An 18214-nucleotide genomic window follows, 5' to 3' on the forward strand; every position below is an offset into this window, starting at 1 on the left:
GGGTCGAGCAGATACACTTTATGTTCTAATGCCAGCCAACACTGATATGCTGCCATTTAGTAAGAGACTTTGTATTCCTCTGTTAAACATCCTTGGGGCAAAATGACCTTTCCAAGAAAACACACACGAGACCATGATGTGTGTGTGTGTGTGTGTGTGTGTGTGTGTGTGTGTGTGTGTGTGTGTGTGTGTGTGTGTGTGTGTGTGTGTGTGTGTGTGTAAAAACACAAACAGAATGTCAACGTTTGAACTCAACAATCTGTCAATTCCAGGAAAGACAATCAGCTGGTTGAGCCACATGATCATAATAATGAGAAGAAGCTAAACTAAAGCTGACACACTGGGATGGTGCATCCCTTTAATGGTATTTTGGTGGGCCGTTGGTAGCCATGGTAACCGGGATAAAATGGGTTTCCAAGAGCCTCGGTGAATCAAATGGGAATTTCCTTTCCTGCCCACTTTTCCAGACTGGGAATGAGCACCTAAAGATTACATTTCACAGCCAACTGGCTTCCACAACATGCAATTAAAGCTCCAGACACTATGGAGGACACACACACACACACACACACACACTCAGAATTATCCCTCCTCCTTTTCTGCCGTTTGAAGAAAAGACTGAATACATTATGCATATGTGATGTAAATTTAGGGCACACACACATGTTGAAATACAACACACACACACACACACACACACACACACACACACACACACACACACACACACACACACACACACACACACGTGTTAGTCATTGGTTAAGTGCCAGCATTTAGCCTGAGGTAGAATAGATTCTTATTATGTTGCTGCCACTCGTGATGAGTGTGTGAGCATCAGAGGTGTGACAGGAACATCGTTCATACAGCCGTCGAGTCGTCACAACACCTGCTGGAGATTCAGCCGCAGCACAACTCACAGGATCTATTCTCAGAGTGTGTGAACGGTGGAGAGAGTGAAGGAGAGAAAGTGGCTTTGGATTTCATCTCCAGAAATTTCTCAGATCTATTTTTCTATTTTTTTAAAGACTATGAATTGTAAGAGCACATTCACACACATTCTTCATGAGCATACAGTGTCTGACTGAAGCAGACTCAGGTCAGTGGAGCTGACCCAGAGTAACTCCTCCCCCTGTAGCTTAGAGATCATGTTACACGCTACATGCTACTGTGGGAATCCAATCAATGTAATGTGAAAGCTGATTGAGTTTATAGTGAGTGCTTCATTTTCTCCGGCATTTCCATCAAATCACAAGGATGTTTCATATACATCATGTGTGTATAAAGGAAGTTAAAGTCTTATTACAATTGAAAAGCACAATCAAATATAAATATAGGAAATAATGATTAAAAAATGGTTTAATTGAAATCTCACTAAAGCTCCAAACAAAGCAGAAGGCATCAAAGCACAAATCCTACAAACACTCAGTGTGTATGTGTGTGTGAGAGAGATATACCGTCACTGACTGGTGGAATCAATTCTTCCACTCTGCAGCCGACGGCCATCAAAGCCCACTGCCAAGTTTGAAGCATAAATCAGGTTTGTTTATTGGCTGCGTTACAGAAAGACGTGCTGCTAATTTGCTGTTTCTACTCCGCAGTTTGTGATCCAACAGGCCGATTACCACCTGCTGAGAGACGGGGATCCATCAGATCGATCGATTAGAGGGTTTGAGACGTTTCCTCTCATCTGGGACGTTTTCAAACTGTTGCAATGCTTTAATGTGGAACTTTTAGAAAATTGGAGACGACCGCAAAAAGCATAATAACCAGGAATCACATGTCCTGATGTCTCTCTCTCACACACACACACACATACACACACACTATTAGGAGCTGTTGGACATATTGGCTGCACCTCTGCGCGCCCTCACTTCTTCCTGCTTGTGCAATTGCTTTAGCTCAATGATTTATGAAAAGGAGAACAATCTGAGCACAGATGGGACAGAGATATAAATATTCAAACCCATCACAAGGAGGCCACTCTCCTCTGCTGCTGGCTTCAGGTGATCTACGCTGAGGTACACGGAGGACTGGAGCTCTGCCAGATGAGCCAGAAATATGTGTGCGTCAGTGTGTGCGTCAGTGACGGCTGGAGAAACCAAGAGCAGCCAAAACCTTAAAGCTCCTCAAAATGTGCTCACAATTCTTAAATCATATTAAAAGTGTTCAAAATGTAAAATTGTGTTTGTGTGTATGATGATAGATCTGGACATGATAGAGTAAGACTGAAGAATTAAGCCTGAGGGGAAATCCAACCATAAAGGAGAATCTATACTGTGACATCTTAAAGATTCTGCTCAAGTCTCGCACACAAAAACTGAAATCAATCAGAGGATCAATACTTTAATCCCTTCAGGTGTCACTTTCTGGTATCGGCTGCGTGACAGTGAATTAATGCAACTGTGTCCATATCTCATCATCATCATCCTCAGACTCCTGTTTCTGAATGGATCTCCTCTCTGAAATCCTCCATCATTCATGAATCATGTTCATCTTGGCAAAATGTGATATTTAAAAGTCAAAACTGTTATCTTCTAGAGTACTTATATAATATATTATATTTTACTTTTGAAGTTCGTTTACTTTTCGAGTTTGGAGTCAATCGTATTCACATTTGATCCCAAAGGCGAGCGAGCCGCGTGTGTGTGTAAACAAGGTTGTCCCCATTCCCTGCCTTCTACATGCTCCATTCTTCACTACATTAAGCTCTGCACAGCATGAAAGGCGTGTTGATGTCTAAATATAGTCGTCATTACTATGCAGGAATACCTTATGGAGGCGCGTACATTAAAGCATTCATGCTAATGTAGGTCTCTGTTGTCCGTTACCGAGAAACAAACCCCATCGCTGTGAATCATCCGACACCAACCGACACCCCGTCGAGATGCATGTCAGGACATAATCACGCATTCTAGTCTTAAAGCTGTCAGAGAGATCCTTCCTGTCGCTCTGCCTCCTCGGGGCTTCACTCTCTTCGCCATCCTGCTGCTGACATTTTGTGCTGCTAACCTACGTGGGCTCTCGCAGCAAACCCTGGTTCACGCCGGAAAGGTTAATGAACCAATAATTTGGAGTTTTCCGTCAGCCTTTCTGTGCATCAGCTGTTGTTGCCGTCTCCTAATGAAAAGATCCTGGGAGGCCTCATTTGCCGTTTGGTCTAATGAGCCACTGGACAGCCATACCTGTCCCACTGCTGCTCCCCGGGGGATATAGGCGTCAAAACAGGATGTGTTGTGCTTTACATCCACCGATACACACGCAGAAACACGCAACAACACAACACCACACTGCCATCTGTGTGAGCTGCAGTGTGATGTGTGACACACGCTTCATGTGTTATGGGTTTCGGTTACGCTCAGATAAAATAATTGTATGTATTTAGATCCATAAGTGTTGATATTTAAGGTGGAGGATATAAGATTGAAGTTAATCATGGAGGCTGAACTTAAACAAACACTGTGAAGGTAGAATCCATCTTTAATAAAATACAAACACCAATCTATGGTCGGGACATACAGTGTGTGATGAGGATGGAATGACTGCTTAATAATCTATTAGTCCTCCAGGAGCAACTTCACCATGCAACCACAGGGGGGAAGCAAATAGCTTTAACTCGTTCCAGACTCTCTCTGTGTGTGTGTGTGTGTGTGTGTGTGTGTGTGTGTGTGTGTGTGTGTGTGTGTGTGTGTGTGTGTGTGTGTGTGTGTGTGTGTGTGTGTGTGTGTGTGTGTGTGTGTGTGTGTGTGTGTGTGTGTGTGTGTGTGTGTGTGTGTGTGTGTGTGTGTGTGTGTGTGGGCTGACACACACATACACACCAACCGGTTTGATTGGAAATGACGGCAACAGCTTCACACCAGCCTGAATGTGGATTAGAGATATACGCGCGCGCACACACACACACACACACACACACACACACACACACACACACACTAAGGTACCGAAGAAAGAAAGTGAGAACGATTAATCTATAGATTTTGTTTTCAATTAGTTGATTAATCTACAGATTTTTTTAACTCAATCAATAAAACACCTCATTTCCCCAAAAAATATCAAATTTGTCTCAATAATATTTCAATATTCTATTCAACCATCTTCTCTTGAAAACGAGCAAATGTACCAAAACAAAGTGAGCACTGCAATAATCCAAAACAAACAAAAAATAGCCCAGATAATCTCCATTTTACAGTCCAACATGAAATCTCTCCAAAATGTAAGCAAAAAGTGTTTATTCCACTAAAGTATAAGTGATCGACTGCAATCCAACAAAAATCAACAAAACAATGAAATATTCAAGTCACTTTCGGGAGGGGAGAAATAAGTGTGCAATCTCGATGGCGTAATGTTACGTCAGCAGCGGAAATAACTTTGGACATGAAAACTTACGAAATCAATTAGGCGTGACAACTACAAACAAACGGTGTTGATGCCGGTGTGTAAAGAGGACTTACGGGTCTGTCTCGCCGTGGTCTTGGACGCTCTGCTGCAGTTGTTCGTGCACAGAAGTTATACTGCTGTGAAAAGCCACACAGAGCTCACAGAGCGCTTTGTTTTTAAATATATATATCATGTACCTCCACACTTTCGGACGCCGTTTTTTCGCCGTGGCCAGTTCACCGGTTGAACATTACCTGGCGCAGCCATCATACGTCACAGTTATGCAAATCAGCGTACTTCCGTAATGGACGTGTCCCGCCTCAGCCAGATTTAATTTAAAGCTGCGATCTATTAATTGTTGGGCCAAATGTACAATTATTGGCAATGAAATCGATTGATTTTGAGCATTGTGTACTATGTTTATTTTTTCCTACACCTATCTATCTATCTATCTATCTAATCAAGCAGTTTACGTTGATTATGAATGGGTATGAGTGAATTTAACTATACCTTGAAAATACTAGTCGTAGGCGGCGCGGGGGCGGTGTTTAGTTAACCATAGTTTGGGTTAGGCCCCATGGGCGTTGTCCTTCACAGGCGCACCTCGGCCGCTCCTCAGTGTCCCTGTGTCCTCCTCTGTCAGAGTAGGGTGTATGTGGACTGTCCTGCTGGCACTCTGTCCTTCTACAAAGTCTCTCACACACTGATCCACCTCCACCACCACATTCACTCACACTCTCTATGCTGGGTTTGGGTTCTGGAGGATCATGGAGTCATCAGTGACTCTGTGAGATCTGTAGGACACACACACACACACACACACACACACACACACACACACACACACACACACACACACACACACACACACACACACACACACACACACACACACACACACACACACACACACACACACACTCACACTATCTCCCTCTCACACATACACTCTGAAACGCCATCAGCTAACAGTAGCTAAAGGCTTAATACAGGAAGATTGACAACATAACATCAGATATTTTCTGTCTCTCTCTCTTTGAGCTCCTTTCTGCTCCATGTTTGACCAATCTCTCTCTCTCTCTCTCTCTCATCAAACCTGTGAAAAGGAAATAATGAAAGTGTGGCGCAAGAAAGAATAAAGAGAATTTATGAGTTACTTTGAATTCTTTGGAGTCTAAAGTCATTTGGACTTTGATTGATGACTTGAAGCTGTTTTGATCTGTTATGTACAGCAAAGTGTTTAGCAGTAAAAATCTCTTCTTTGATCAGATTTGTTCTTGATGTTTTTTCTCTTCACAAACCACAAACTCACCAAAAAGTCTGAGATTAGATTTGTTGCTTTTCAGACATATTAAGAGATGGATTTTAGATATTTGACATGTTCTGCTGGATCCTGTCCCAAATGAAGATGAAGATGAGGATGATGATGGTTTAGACCACAGTGGAGAATCATTAGTGCAGAGTATATTCAGTAGATTCTGCAGCTCACTGAGAAGCTCAGATTCCACTAAGAACTTCTGCTTTCAGACCTCATGGACCCCCGCAGACTTTAATACAACTATTACACAAACTCAATACTGCAGCATACTGGACTAATTAATATACACAAAAACTACGAGTGACAACAACAAACGGTGTTGATGCCGGTGTGTAAAGAGGACTTACGGGTCCGTCTCGCTGTGGTCTTGGACGCTCTGCTGCGGTTGTTCGTGCACAGGAGTTGTACTGCTGTGAAAAGCTACACAAAGCTCACAGAGCACTTTGTTTTTAAATATATATATATAATATATTTCACACTTTAGGACGCCATTTTTCCGCCGTAGCCTGTTCACCGGTTGAACCCATGTTATTACCTGGCGCAGCCATCATACGTCATCGCGACGCGCTGACGCGCCTTTATCCAAATCGACGTACTTCCGTAATGGACGTGTCCCGCCTCAGCAAGATTTAATTTAAAGCTGCGATCTATTAATTGTTGGGCCAATATTGCAATTATTGGCAATGAAATCGATTGATTTTAACCATTGTAAACTATTTTTGTTTTCTATCTATCTATCTATCTATCTATCTATCTATCTATCTATCTATCTATCTATCTATCTATCTATCTATCTATTTATCTAATCAAGCAGTTTGCGTGGGTTATGATTGGTTATCAATGAATTTAACTAAACTTTGAAAATACTAGTCGTAGGCGGCGCGGGGGCGGTGTTTAGTCACGGTTTGGGTTTGGCCCCCGTGGCTTTCCGTACATCACGGCCTGGGCGTCGTCATTAGTACTTCTCCCTGAACAGGAGCAGCACACACACACCCACACACACTCTTATGCCACAAGAGATCCACGAAGCCGCTTATATAATAAAAACACTGTCAAAAATAGAAAATGCATTCAGTGGACGGCAGCGGGTCTCCGAGGAAACGGACGATTTCTCGGGGAATGAGTGAGGAGGAGTCGCTCCGCAGCATCATAAAGGAGGTGAAATCACGGCGTCATTACATCATTATGAGGGAATACGCGCTTACTTGTTTATAAAGAGGACGCTACCACTTCGGTGTCGCTTCTTTAAATAACAATGAAGCATTAATGGCGAGCGTGGAGCTTAACCGTAACATTAACAAGCGGGTTTAGACGTTTTTGATGAAGAATTTGACTTCTCGTAGCGGGGCCTGTAGCTGACTTCTCCCTTTTAGCTTTATGAGTTCCTGTTTTGTCGCTGTGTAATGTCTGGTCGTGATGCGGTTGTTTTCACATTCCTAACAGACCGAGGGTTCGTCCCGGCGTCTGACACGGAGCGACAGCAAGGGAGGCATCCTGAAGAAGAGGAGTGACAGCCAGGTAAGATGTCAAACACACACGCCCGTAAACACACCCAAATCAACGTCAGCGGTGGTGCGGTTCCGTGTTCATTCGCCCAACTTGTGCGCAAAGTAAACAAACCGAAGGCGCTCGCGGCACCTGGCGAATGGATACTTGGCACCGAAGCAGAGTTTAGCAACAGAAACTAGGCTACAAAAAAAATAGTTCTGTCTTTCAGGTAAAGACCACAGATAAACATTGTCTAATAAAATGTGTTGTGTATCCTTAAGAACGTAAAAGTAGTGGAGAGTTGCCGCTTAAATCGTGTTGTTTTGGGGTGACCGTATCTACTTGCGTTACCTTTTGGATAAGTCGCAATGTCTGCGCCACAAATGCGACGTTCGTGAACCTGTTTGCCTTTGGTAAATAGACTGCTGATAAATGACAGAGTTGTGTTTTTGTAGTAGTCATTTGATTATTTGCTATTATCTTTTGTGCATCTGTATGTACCTAACTGCTTCTGGTATTCAGTAGTTGTCTTGTGAACTGTTCAGAATAAACTAAACTATATTATTAACTAATAACATTTATATTCTTTCTTTCAGCAATCTGACCAGGACCTCTACATGGGACTTCCTGACATGGTGACTAATTCTTCCTGTTATTGTTATTTCACACATTAGTAAGATCTTGTCCATGTTGCATTCAGGTGTCAGCTTTGCTTTGCTTTAATGCTGTTTATTACTGCCTCATGTCAAACTGCAAATGCTGCGATTATAAAGCTTATTGAATGACCCCAGGAATGCAGATTTTTTTTAGTTGGCAAAAACTAGATAACCTGCGACCAGAGTCCATAACTGAAACTCACTTTGCGTCACTTTGTGGTTGTTATCTCTTCCCTATCGTATAACCTTCATGAGTGCCTGAAACTTGATTAAACGTCCACAAATAACTCCAGACAATCAGGTCTGTGCAAGAAGGTTTGAATCTGCCCACTGGTGAATCCCTCTGCTGGGAGCTGAGATGCTTGCCCCCTCTCTTGCTGGTGTTTGATGGGTAATTGTGTTTGTGGCAAAGCTAGAGCTGCAGGCCAGCTATGATGAGGTGGTGCAGGAGCTGCGAGGGCTGGAGGTGGAGCGAGAGGTGGTGCTGTTCCAGGTGGACGTGTTGCAGGACACGCTGGAGGGAGTGGAGGAGCTGCTGGCTGAGACCCAAAGGGAAGCCAAAGAAGCCAATATGGTACATCAACACTGAAACGTCTCATTCTCACTACTTTGGCTACATTGAGGCATTCGGCATTGACTTTAACTTCTAACCGGAGTTGAAGCTGTTGCATCCCGCCTGTCCTCTAAAGACGCCCCCCCCCCGTTTCTCTGCTTTTGTAGGAGCTGGAGCGAGAGAGGGAGGCCAAAAGGAAATTAGAGAGCTTGGTCTGCTCCCTGATGAGAGAGGTGGAGAGATTAAAGGAGGTAAGAAGCAACAACATCAACAAGACTAAACACTACAGAGCTTCCTGATGGTGGTTTGGTTAGAAAGGCTGAATGACTAAAGGCTCGCCAGCTGTTGTGTAACGATTTGTCAGGCAGAGGTGGTTGGGCTTGTTTCAGGAGCGTGTGTGTGTGTGTGTGTGTGTGTGTGTGTGCTTTTCTGCAAACGGAAAATGCATAACAAGTGATTTAATGACGCATGCGGTTCAAGATGGAAATAGTTGGAGCTCAGACAGAAAGCTGCTGTGTGTCATTAGAATGCTGCTGGGATCCGATTGGTGCTTCTAAGATACACACACACACACACACACACAGTGATTTGATGTGTATTCATACATCCCACATGAGACGATTCTTTTCAAACAGCACTTCATTTACATCATTCATTTAAACGTGGTGGTCCATTACAGGAGAGCAGCAGCCGACCCTTTGATCCAGAGAGCCGCCTTCCTGCCAGACAGGACGAGGGGACGAGACAGGCGCTCATGCCGCCTCCATGCACGACCGAGACGGCCTCGTCCCAGAGCGGAAGCAGAGGCCTGACACAGCCTGACCAGAGGGGACAGAGTGCAGGGGAGGAGGACGAGGGAAGCCCCCTGAAGAAGCTGCAGAGGATGGTCGGCAACGTCGCCAGCAGCCTGCCCTCCCTCGCACTGGACAACCCGCTGGCGGAGGACGGGGTCCTCAGGAGGCCGTACGACGCCCACGACGGGCGAGATCCGTCTCCGGACCAGAGCAACGACTCAGACAGTGTCAGCGCCTACGAGGACGCAGTGGCTGACACTCCAGAGATGGATCGGCTCTTTCCGGGTGTTACAGACACGACGGAGCTGCCGGATGATTCGTCCACAGGGAAGGAAGATGGAAGTCTGACTAACAACTGCCAGCACAGTGACACTGAAGCTCCAGACAACACAAACGCCGACACCTGCATCCTGTCTTAAGTTTAAATGTCCCAGAGAATCGTGGATCCACTGAAGTGCGGCCGTCTTACTTTCTGATGGTTTTATTATAACAAAACAAAGGATATAAGTCAGAGTTGTCATACTAGTAGAACCTTGTAAACAATCTAAATCTCCACCATTTTGTAGTTTTGAGTTCACAGAGACGTTCTCAGGGTGCTGCTGGTTTGCAACGACAACTTGATGTTGATGTTACCTCATTATTTTGTCCCAATATCAGAACGTTTGGTCTTTTCTGTCCATTTTGTATCGATCAGTTTCATAGATGTAGATATTGATCACATGCTGTTTACATCGCTGAGTCTTTGTTTAAGATTGTTTTCATATCTAGAGCTGTCAGGATTTATACTCCTATAGAAATGATAGTAAACTCATTTGGATTGTGACTCTGATGCCCCCCTCTGGTATCTTTCAGGATGACTTGGCCTTCAGACGTCCACAGATCCACTTCCTGCCTAAATGGAATGATGACGTTATTGTTGTTACAAGTAAACTGAAATGGTTTGGATTGAATGGTCATCATCACTGTGAGATGTAACATTCTCTGTCTTGCTGTAGGTTGAAGGTTTGTTGTGATGAAGCTACGATCAGATGCTGTTTACCTGAAGCTGATCTATAAACGTAAGGGAGTCGTTTGCTGTTAATCTTTATCTTCACAAGAACGTTTGACCGTTAATCTCCTCTAAGGTCCCTTTACCTTTTGCATCTTTTGAAACTTTTTGTCTTTGTTTCTTGCTGTTTGATTGGGCTGCATTTGCACTTTTGAAAAATTCTTGTAATGTGGAATATTTGACCAAATTCCAAATAACATTCCGTTAAAACACGCAGTGAGAAACGCTCCTCTGCATACTGAGATGTTTGCACATGTGCAGTTGAACATACTGACGAGTCTTCTACACGCTGTACACACTTATACACATTTTGTATTTATCCTCTGCTGATTTTGTGTTTATTTGTATTCGACAAAGTTACAATTTGACGTCACGCTTGAGGACAAATCTCGCCTCAGTTAGCATGAGCCTCAGAATGTATTTTCATTTACAAAATCCACAGTGGTGATTTATTTTTAGTACTTTTGCACACAGTACTTTTTACACAATAAGTAATACTTGGAATTAAGTTGTTTAGGGCAGAAAAGTGTGTTTTTAAAAAGGGATTTTCTTTGTAATTCATGGATCACTTAGCAATTCTTTTGTCAGAATAATCTTAATGTTAAGGAGGAACTGGTACAAAACACTGCATGCCACATAAACCTATTATTAAGGGGAATGACAATTTTTATAACAAATTCTGTAATAGCTGCAAATTGTTCATTTATCCGGCATTTATTGTTTTGTTTACTTGATTCTTTTTCTGTTTGTACAGCCCGTTTGTATTGTTTCCTTAAATCTGTGCTGCTCATCTTGTCTCAGTCTAGCTTTCGCCTGGATCTCATGCTGCTGGATGATTTTTGTATTCCTTTCTATGAAAACGTCACATTGCCATGTCTTATTCCTGTATATAACTCATAGACGGGCTATGGCTATTAGCTGGTGGTCTTGACTGTGCCTTTGCTTCTGTCTCTGGTGAATCAGTAAAGATATAGTTCAGATAAAGTATACATTGTATACGTTTAGTTTACATTAACAAGACATCTTGGTGCCACGATGACATTTTAGTGGTTTTAAAAAAAAGTTTATACCAAAAAAAGATCAAGGACAAATTTATGGGACAAGGACCAAATATCATCGTTCAGTTTCAACTAATCTGACAAAAGTTTGATTTCACTGCCCAAAGCCATGAATGCTGCGTGGGCGGTTTATTTGTACAGAACAGATCCAGTGTGCCGGGCTGTGGAGTGCTACACTTTGATCCAAGCTTCCAGCAAACACAACGACTTCTGCATGAGTACTGGCTTTGAATATACAGCTGTGGTTAGCATCATATGAAACAACATTTATAAGATCAGAAAGCTGCCGTAATAGTGTCAGAGTAAAGTGTTTGCATTGCTTCCTGTTTGAATAAAGGAATGGCTGGAGCTAAACTTGTAATTACTGTGATTGTTGTGTAATTCTGCATCCCAGTGTATAGTGGTTAAGATAAAGTTGAGGGAAACTGAACTTCCATGGTGTATTGTCCTCATTATCAAACGTGAGCGCGTTATCATTAGACACAAAAGACCAATGCAAACATAAATATACAAGACTTAATCATTAAACATCCTTTAATATAGAAATGAAAATACAGAACAACATTACATTCTTTTAGGGGTCGACTACAACAAATATATTTTTGAAAAAGACTGAAAACCATTTTAGAATTGACTCATTCCTACTTTTGAAACTATGAATCACATTCTGCTAAATGCTAGCTACATGATTGAGCTCATTGAAGAGTCAGCGCTAGTAGAGTTATTAGAGTTAATTTAAACCTCCAGCGGCCATAAATATGAAGTTCAGCAATCAGAAGAGTCCATTGTCTTTCTTCAGGTTCAGCTGTCTCCACTGCGGCAGAGATGCAAACTCGTCTTTGGAGATCCCAAACACTTCGCTGAAGTCGGAGTCAGACAGGTATTTCTGAAACGAAGGTTAAGAAACTTCAGGAAGGAAAGTATACAAAGATGCAGATTTCATTCATAGTAATAGAAGATCAATCCCTCTTCATCTACAGCTGCTGAGACCAAAACAGCACAGCCGGAAACTGAAATGCAAAAACTTGTTATAGGAAGTGAAACCAAATTAAACTGGTTGCACATGTGTTTTCACTCAGTGTGATTGATTTGACCCCCTTACATGTGGGTGGAGCTACGCTGACACTTTGAGGTCCCCAAACTGCAGGTGCTGCAACGACTCGTAAAGGTCGAACAAACAATCACCAGACTCCAGCAGATGTAAACTGAGACACGAGGATCCTCCTACTGATGCAATATGCCACGGAATGGCCCTTTAAACTGGAATAAGATCCAACCTACGACTTAGCCGACCAAGAGGAAACCTGCACGTGTTTCCTTATGATGGAACCATGAGAGCCAAAATGAATGAAAACTAATGAGGCTTTTACACTTCACACACACACACACACACACACACACACACACACAGTTTACCTCCTTCCGTGTTGGGTCAACTCCTTCAGGCAGATCCCCAGCCAGCGTATTGATCAAAGCCTCAGGTGGGTGAGACGGCAAGTCAGCATCCTGCTCACTGGAGTTCTCCTCCTGTAAAGCGATGACACATTGGAATATATTCACTGTTATGACATTTAAATATGCTTCAAACCAGCACATGAATTTACATCACAAGTTGGACAGAAAGAAGTTGGTTGCAGACACATACACCAGTCAGGGCCACAGGCAACGCTGCTTCTCCCAGCTCCTGCTTCATCTCGTCATAACTCCTCCCCTCCTGAGAGAAGAACAAATATCCATCAGTATATTTTACACACACACACACAAACACAAACACACACAACAAATGAAGAATGCCCTCACACTCCATTTGGATGCATCCCAGGCGGTGAACCAGCCAGTGAAGGTTGGCGGCTCAAATCCCTGTTTGATCAGCAGGATGATGGTCTCCGGGTCTCTGTCCCCAGGATGAGTTCGCAGGTACTCTTGACACGTGACCACCGATTCTTTCTTTTCTTCCTCATTTGCATTTTCACCCACCCATAGAAAGACCTGAGACCATCACCAGGGCGTAAACGACAAGAGGATTGAATATAAATGAGTCAGTTAGAGAGAGGGAACTGGATTGGTCCTTATTAGAGACATTTCTGGTGCCGGCTTCCTCACCTGGTCCCACGTGTCCAGCAACATGACATCATCCTCACAGAGGTCATCCTGAATGAACTGGGTCACCTCTGACGCAATGAAGCGGCCCGTCTTATTGGAGCATTCAAACAGGCGCGGCTGGTGATCCAAAACACTCTGCTGCAGTCTTTGGAGAAACACACACACACATACACAATCGTGTAAAATCAATCTTATCACTGCTATTTATTAGTTGTTATTGTTGCTCTTTTTGACTTATTAAGGTCACACGTTTCATCATCACCTCTTGTCGTTAGCATAGGGAGTTTTCCCTCCGAGCATTTCCCAGAATTCCGGCAACTCCTGCCCCTCTGCCACCAGCTCCTCAGAGCGGCTCTGTGAGTTCTTGCCAATCACGGAACTGATCTCCTTCGCCATGGCCCTCTCATCACCACTCGAGCCCTTGTATCACAAATTCACATTTTTCCCTATTGTGTTCTGGATCAATGATAGGGTTTTGCTGATGCTTTCCCCCCCCCCCCCTGCCCCCCACACACACACACCTACCTTCCCACACCACAGATACACAGTTAAGTCGCTCTTGAGCACAAAGACATCGTTGGTGTTGAACGAGGAGGCCAGAGCTGAAACCTCCATGGCTTTGGTGTTGGTCGGGTCGGAGCCATGCACCTGGAACAATCGCACCGGGGGCTCAGGATCAGTGTTCCCCTTCCTTGATGTGCCCCCCTAGTAGAAACAAATCAAAACTGTTACATTAATAAAACAACCTGAATGTTCTTAGCTTCATTCTTCCATGGAAAGTATCAAACCTCAAAGACGACCATCTTCCCCTTGAACATTGCCATGAAGTGTCTGGTTTCTTTGCCCATGGCTAATCGCACTTGAACCGGTCGACCTTCATACTTCTGATCCAAAGCCACTGCCTGAAAAGCGGAAGCGGTGACCTCATCCGCGGATGCGTGTCGCCCCTGAGACAGTTCAATCACACGCTATGTTCATCTGAGCAACAACAAAACCTTCTAAGTCTGAGGAAAGATGTTGTATGGCGTGGTTGTTAGATCAAATCCCCACCTGCCACATGTACAGCAGGTAGCTGTTCTTGTTGTTGGTCATGTAAGTGTAGAGGATCAGGTAACAATCTCCACCGTAGAAGTAACCGTAAGACTCGGGCTCCACGGCAACCAGCTCCAAATCCTCGATCCTCCACACCTGAATGCAGCAATATTGAAATTGGGCCATTATCAGTGTTTGATACCTCTGACAAGTCAGGTTTGTAAGACAGCAGGATGGTCTGTAACCTTTTAAACTCTAAGTCATTAATAACTTATTCAAGGATTGTCCATCACTTGAAATGTTCCCATGAAGGAGTTTGTCTGCTGGAGCCAAACTCAGTGGAAACATTTCCTCACTGCTAATGCAACAAAAACCTAAACTTCAATTGACCTGATGGTGGCGCCATAACATCAATAGTTACTGTACATTATGTAAGCTATTTTGTATACCGACATGATCATTCAATGAGAGATGGAGTCATAATCAGAAGACAACTGGAGGTGTGCACCATGCAGGTTTTAGTTGATCTTAAATTCAGATGACATCATCTCAATACCTCCACTTGGCCGGTGCCATCATCGACCATCCGTGCCTGTGCAGCGACCTCGGGCTTCTCGTGCATCTCAGTCGCATCAAACGTTTCCTGTGTGACATGAGCTAAGAAAAGAAATGAGTGTGAGACAAAAGCGTAAACACAAGTCCGTCAACAATGCCCTCACTTTAGTGGTTGAGTACTTTACCCTCCCTGTACAAAACAAACACACACGTACCCACTTTGCCCTTTGTGTGCACGCTGCCGAACCCCTGAGCCTGGTCCTTCACCGTCCAACTCTGGAACAGCTGCTTGAAGAGAGCCGACTCCGCCCCGTCATTCACCGTCTCCACGTTGGTGGTTTCGGGATAGTTCTTCATTTTGATGAACTCCTGCAGAGGTCAGTGAGACAAAACATAACAGGCAGCAAGCAGGATTCAACTCAACTTACACAGAAAGAGAGAAAACACAGACGTCCACTCACCAAAGCTCTGGACAGGGCGGCCTGTCTTTCCTCTTTGCTTGCTTTCTTCCCCTTCCATGCAAAGATGGTCATCCCACCCTGGTCCACAATGTAGCAGTCCTACACATACAATCACATGAAGCATCTCCACCCAAGTCCTGACATCTTCACTCATCAACACACACACACACACACTCACATCATGGCTGAGGAGATCCTGAAGCAGTGGTCTTGTAGAAACCTCTGTGACCTTCATCTGCCCTCCATCATCTGACACACTGAGATGAAGGAACAAACAAACAATGACATATAAACGTGTATGACTCTTCTTCACACTGTGTCTTGGTGGATTCGAGGCAGCAGCTCACTGGTAAAGTGTGAGATTTGCTTTCTGTTCCTGGTCAGCGACTTCATCTGCCTCTCCGCTCTTCAGCTCCGATGTTCTTTCTCCCAGATTCTCAGTCAGGATCTCCATGAGCTTACGGGAGTTGTCCTCGTCCTCGCCTTCGATCACACTGACCTCCGCCCGGCCTCCTCGCTCTCTGTCTCGGATGTCTTTGGCCAGAAGCATTCCCTGCCGTCAGCGGAGCACCAGGTGAGATTCACAACAACCAACATCTGATACACAATCTACACTTCAGTGGTGTATTCAAATGCTTTGCCCTGGCATGACTTTTGCCTTAAACTTTGCTTTTTAAAGATTATTTCATTCATTTTGTGACTCATAAGCTTTCAACTTTTATTTTGTATTATTCTGAACGTTGCAATTAGATGATTTGTTTGAAGACTTTGATGTTTAGATAAGATAGAAACTCCAACTATGTTTCTAAATAAAAGGTCATTTTTGCTCCTGCAGGGTGGAAACAATCATCAAATACAAGATCAATATCAGAAAGTAGAGAGGCCATTGAATGGTACTGCTGCTGCTACTAATCATGGACCTCCAGACATAATGGTGTTCAAATTGGTGCTAAATATAAGAAATAAGCTTCTTTACTGCTTCAATGCATGAGAGGACATGAGGAGTTCAGTGAATGAAACAAAACCAGTCAGATAAATTTAAGTTAAGTTTTAAGCCTTTCCACACTGCAGAAAATCTTACTTTCAGCCTTTCCTGTCTGTTACTCTCTGGGCCGTTCCACTGGATTATGGTCTTGCCAATGTCCAATAAGAAGACGTCTCCGAGGGTGAAGCTCTCCCAGCTCATTTCCACCTGTAAGACATTTAAAAGACAAAGCGCTAATTCTCCTGCGTGCCATCGTGTTATGTAACCGCTGTGCAGCAGAGCTCACCTCCATGGCCGACACCCTCTTCTTTCCCTTCACGTGGAGGAGTCTCTTTATGTCGTAGGAGTTGGTCTCTGTATGTCTCATTCCTGTTGAATTGCCGCCTTTCTTATAGCTAAACAAGACACAATTATTTTGTCTTTACCTCTCCTGAGGTCAACAAAATGCCCTATTCCCATACATATCATATCCGATCACCATTTTTCTTAGCTTTACCCACATTATTCCTTGTTTGAAGAGGCCCTTGAAGGCATCGGACTCGTGGTTTTGCATCTCCCGGTGCTGGATTGGGCTGGAACCCAAAAACTCATCGAGCTGTATGGCGTAAACAGCAGCTGCGCCCTGCTCATCTTGAGAGGACTGGGATCCCAGCCAGTAGTGGACGTGATAACTCTGAGAGCTGCCCACCTTACGGGTCTGAAGAAACATCAGAGTGGACAAAAAGCTTCAATCTGCCCAATAGCCAATAAATCAAGTTAAAGTTATTTTGCTTCATGATAGAAAATATACAAATGGGCAGGAGGCTGAGAGTAAACAGACATGTAGCACCGACACCCAAACCACAATGATTCATGCCTTAGTTTTCCACACTTACAAACAGAACTATGTAGCAGTCGCCCTCGTAAAAATTTCCATAGGATTTCTCCGGGATTGGGACCAGCTCCATTTGCTATTACACACAGAGGAAAATGTGTGTGTTATCATTTCATTTCCCACATTTCAAACACTTTATATTTAGTATTTTCTTTTACTTTGTATTAAACCCAAACCCCTGACTCAGGCAGGTCTGATTCCATCATCACACGCCAAAACAAGCAGGAGCTCATTCTTAATCACCTCAATTCTCCAGATTATAATCCCTGGGGTGTGAGTTATTGCTTTGAACGTGTTCTCCATGATGATGATGCTTCAGGTCCTGTTGTTGTTGTTGTTGTTGTTGTAGTTTTCTTCTTATGGAAACATCAAACATCAAATCCATTATTGTGCAAATCCATTCAAGGACATTACAGAAATTATAATTATATATAAAAGAGAACATACCTGACAGTCTTGTTTGCTGTGAAGCACCTGTGAGCACATACAAGAGCTGATTCCCCAGTCGATAACAAAAGGCCTTCATCCTCCCTCCTTAAATGATTTGCCTTTGTTTGCATGTGCCGCAACCTTTCATAACTTTGGCCCAATCACTGGGAAGCATATGGAGGCCTGTAGGCAAATGCAGCTGCAAAGATTGACGCATATTCAAAGCAGCACGCTCTTATATGAACAAACGAGTGTACTATGATGGCGCAGAGAAGGAAGGAGAGACACTGTAAATATACCTCCCACTGACAGGCATCACTGACTGGCCGGAGTGTAAATAATAGACAGTAGGATGGTTTTAAATGGAACGGAACAACAATAGAGGCAGTGATAATGTAATTAAACAGTGTGTGGAGATGAGCGGGCCAGAACACTCGGCGCCAAGAGCTAATTTACAACAACACAACAGAGTATTGTTGG

General features: G+C 43.7%; 2 protein-coding genes across 3 annotated transcripts; one reads left to right on the forward strand and one right to left on the reverse strand.

Annotated features, from left to right (window-relative positions):
• The first annotated feature begins 6642 nt into the window (after positions 1 to 6642).
• Positions 6643 to 11649, forward strand: LOC142996338 (uncharacterized). Its single transcript, XM_076147306.1, has 6 exons — positions 6643 to 6856; positions 7142 to 7216; positions 7783 to 7821; positions 8255 to 8416; positions 8563 to 8646; positions 9075 to 11649. Exons 1-6 carry the CDS (start codon positions 6764 to 6766, stop codon positions 9606 to 9608), a joined length of 987 nt encoding a protein of 328 aa, XP_076003421.1. The 5' UTR covers positions 6643 to 6763; the 3' UTR covers positions 9609 to 11649.
• Positions 11650 to 11811: 162 nt separating this feature from the next.
• Positions 11812 to 17985, reverse strand: avil (advillin). Of its 2 annotated transcripts, none has more exons than XM_076147250.1 (20): positions 17753 to 17985; positions 17549 to 17658; positions 17307 to 17381; positions 16932 to 17128; positions 16718 to 16826; positions 16528 to 16638; positions 15794 to 15999; positions 15625 to 15703; positions 15447 to 15545; positions 15201 to 15354; positions 14987 to 15087; positions 14449 to 14586; positions 14187 to 14345; positions 13924 to 14103; positions 13661 to 13818; positions 13399 to 13543; positions 13096 to 13284; positions 12941 to 13009; positions 12712 to 12822; positions 11812 to 12181 (listed from the first exon to the last, which is right to left on the reverse strand). In XM_076147250.1, exons 2-20 carry the CDS (start codon positions 17606 to 17608, stop codon positions 12068 to 12070), a joined length of 2454 nt encoding a protein of 817 aa, XP_076003365.1. In that variant the 5' UTR covers positions 17609 to 17658; positions 17753 to 17985; the 3' UTR covers positions 11812 to 12067. The 2 variants fall into 2 exon arrangements, with proteins under 2 accessions (XP_076003365.1, XP_076003364.1); XM_076147249.1 differs by having other exon boundaries at positions 17549 to 17661.
• Positions 17986 to 18214: the final 229 nt, after the last annotated feature.

Source organism: Genypterus blacodes, unplaced genomic scaffold (genome assembly GCF_046128005.1).
Source record: "Genypterus blacodes isolate CSIRO-AG114 ecotype Tasmania unplaced genomic scaffold, CSIRO-AGI_Gbla_v1 ptg000037l_1, whole genome shotgun sequence".
NCBI lineage: Eukaryota > Metazoa > Chordata > Actinopteri > Ophidiiformes > Ophidiidae > Genypterus > Genypterus blacodes.

Excerpts from the sequence above, each read along its gene's own strand:
- LOC142996338 (XM_076147306.1), top strand. The coding sequence starts at position 6,764 with ATGCATTCAGTGGACGGCAGCGGGTCTCCGAGGAAACGGACGATTTCT. Across the intron at positions 6,857-7,141 it reads TCCGCAGCATCATAAAGGAG|ACCGAGGGTTCGTCCCGGCG; the intron begins GTGAAATCACGG and ends CATTCCTAACAG. Across the intron at positions 7,217-7,782 it reads AGAAGAGGAGTGACAGCCAG|CAATCTGACCAGGACCTCTA; the intron begins GTAAGATGTCAA and ends TCTTTCTTTCAG.
- avil (XM_076147250.1), bottom strand. The coding sequence starts at position 17,608 with ATGGAGAACACGTTCAAAGCAATAACTCACACCCCAGGGATTATAATC. Across the intron at positions 15,355-15,446 it reads CCGCCCTGTCCAGAGCTTTG|GAGTTCATCAAAATGAAGAA; the intron begins GTGAGTGGACGT and ends TGACCTCTGCAG. Across the intron at positions 12,182-12,711 it reads TTGACCCAACACGGAAGGAG|AAATACCTGTCTGACTCCGA; the intron begins GTAAACTGTGTG and ends CCTTCGTTTCAG.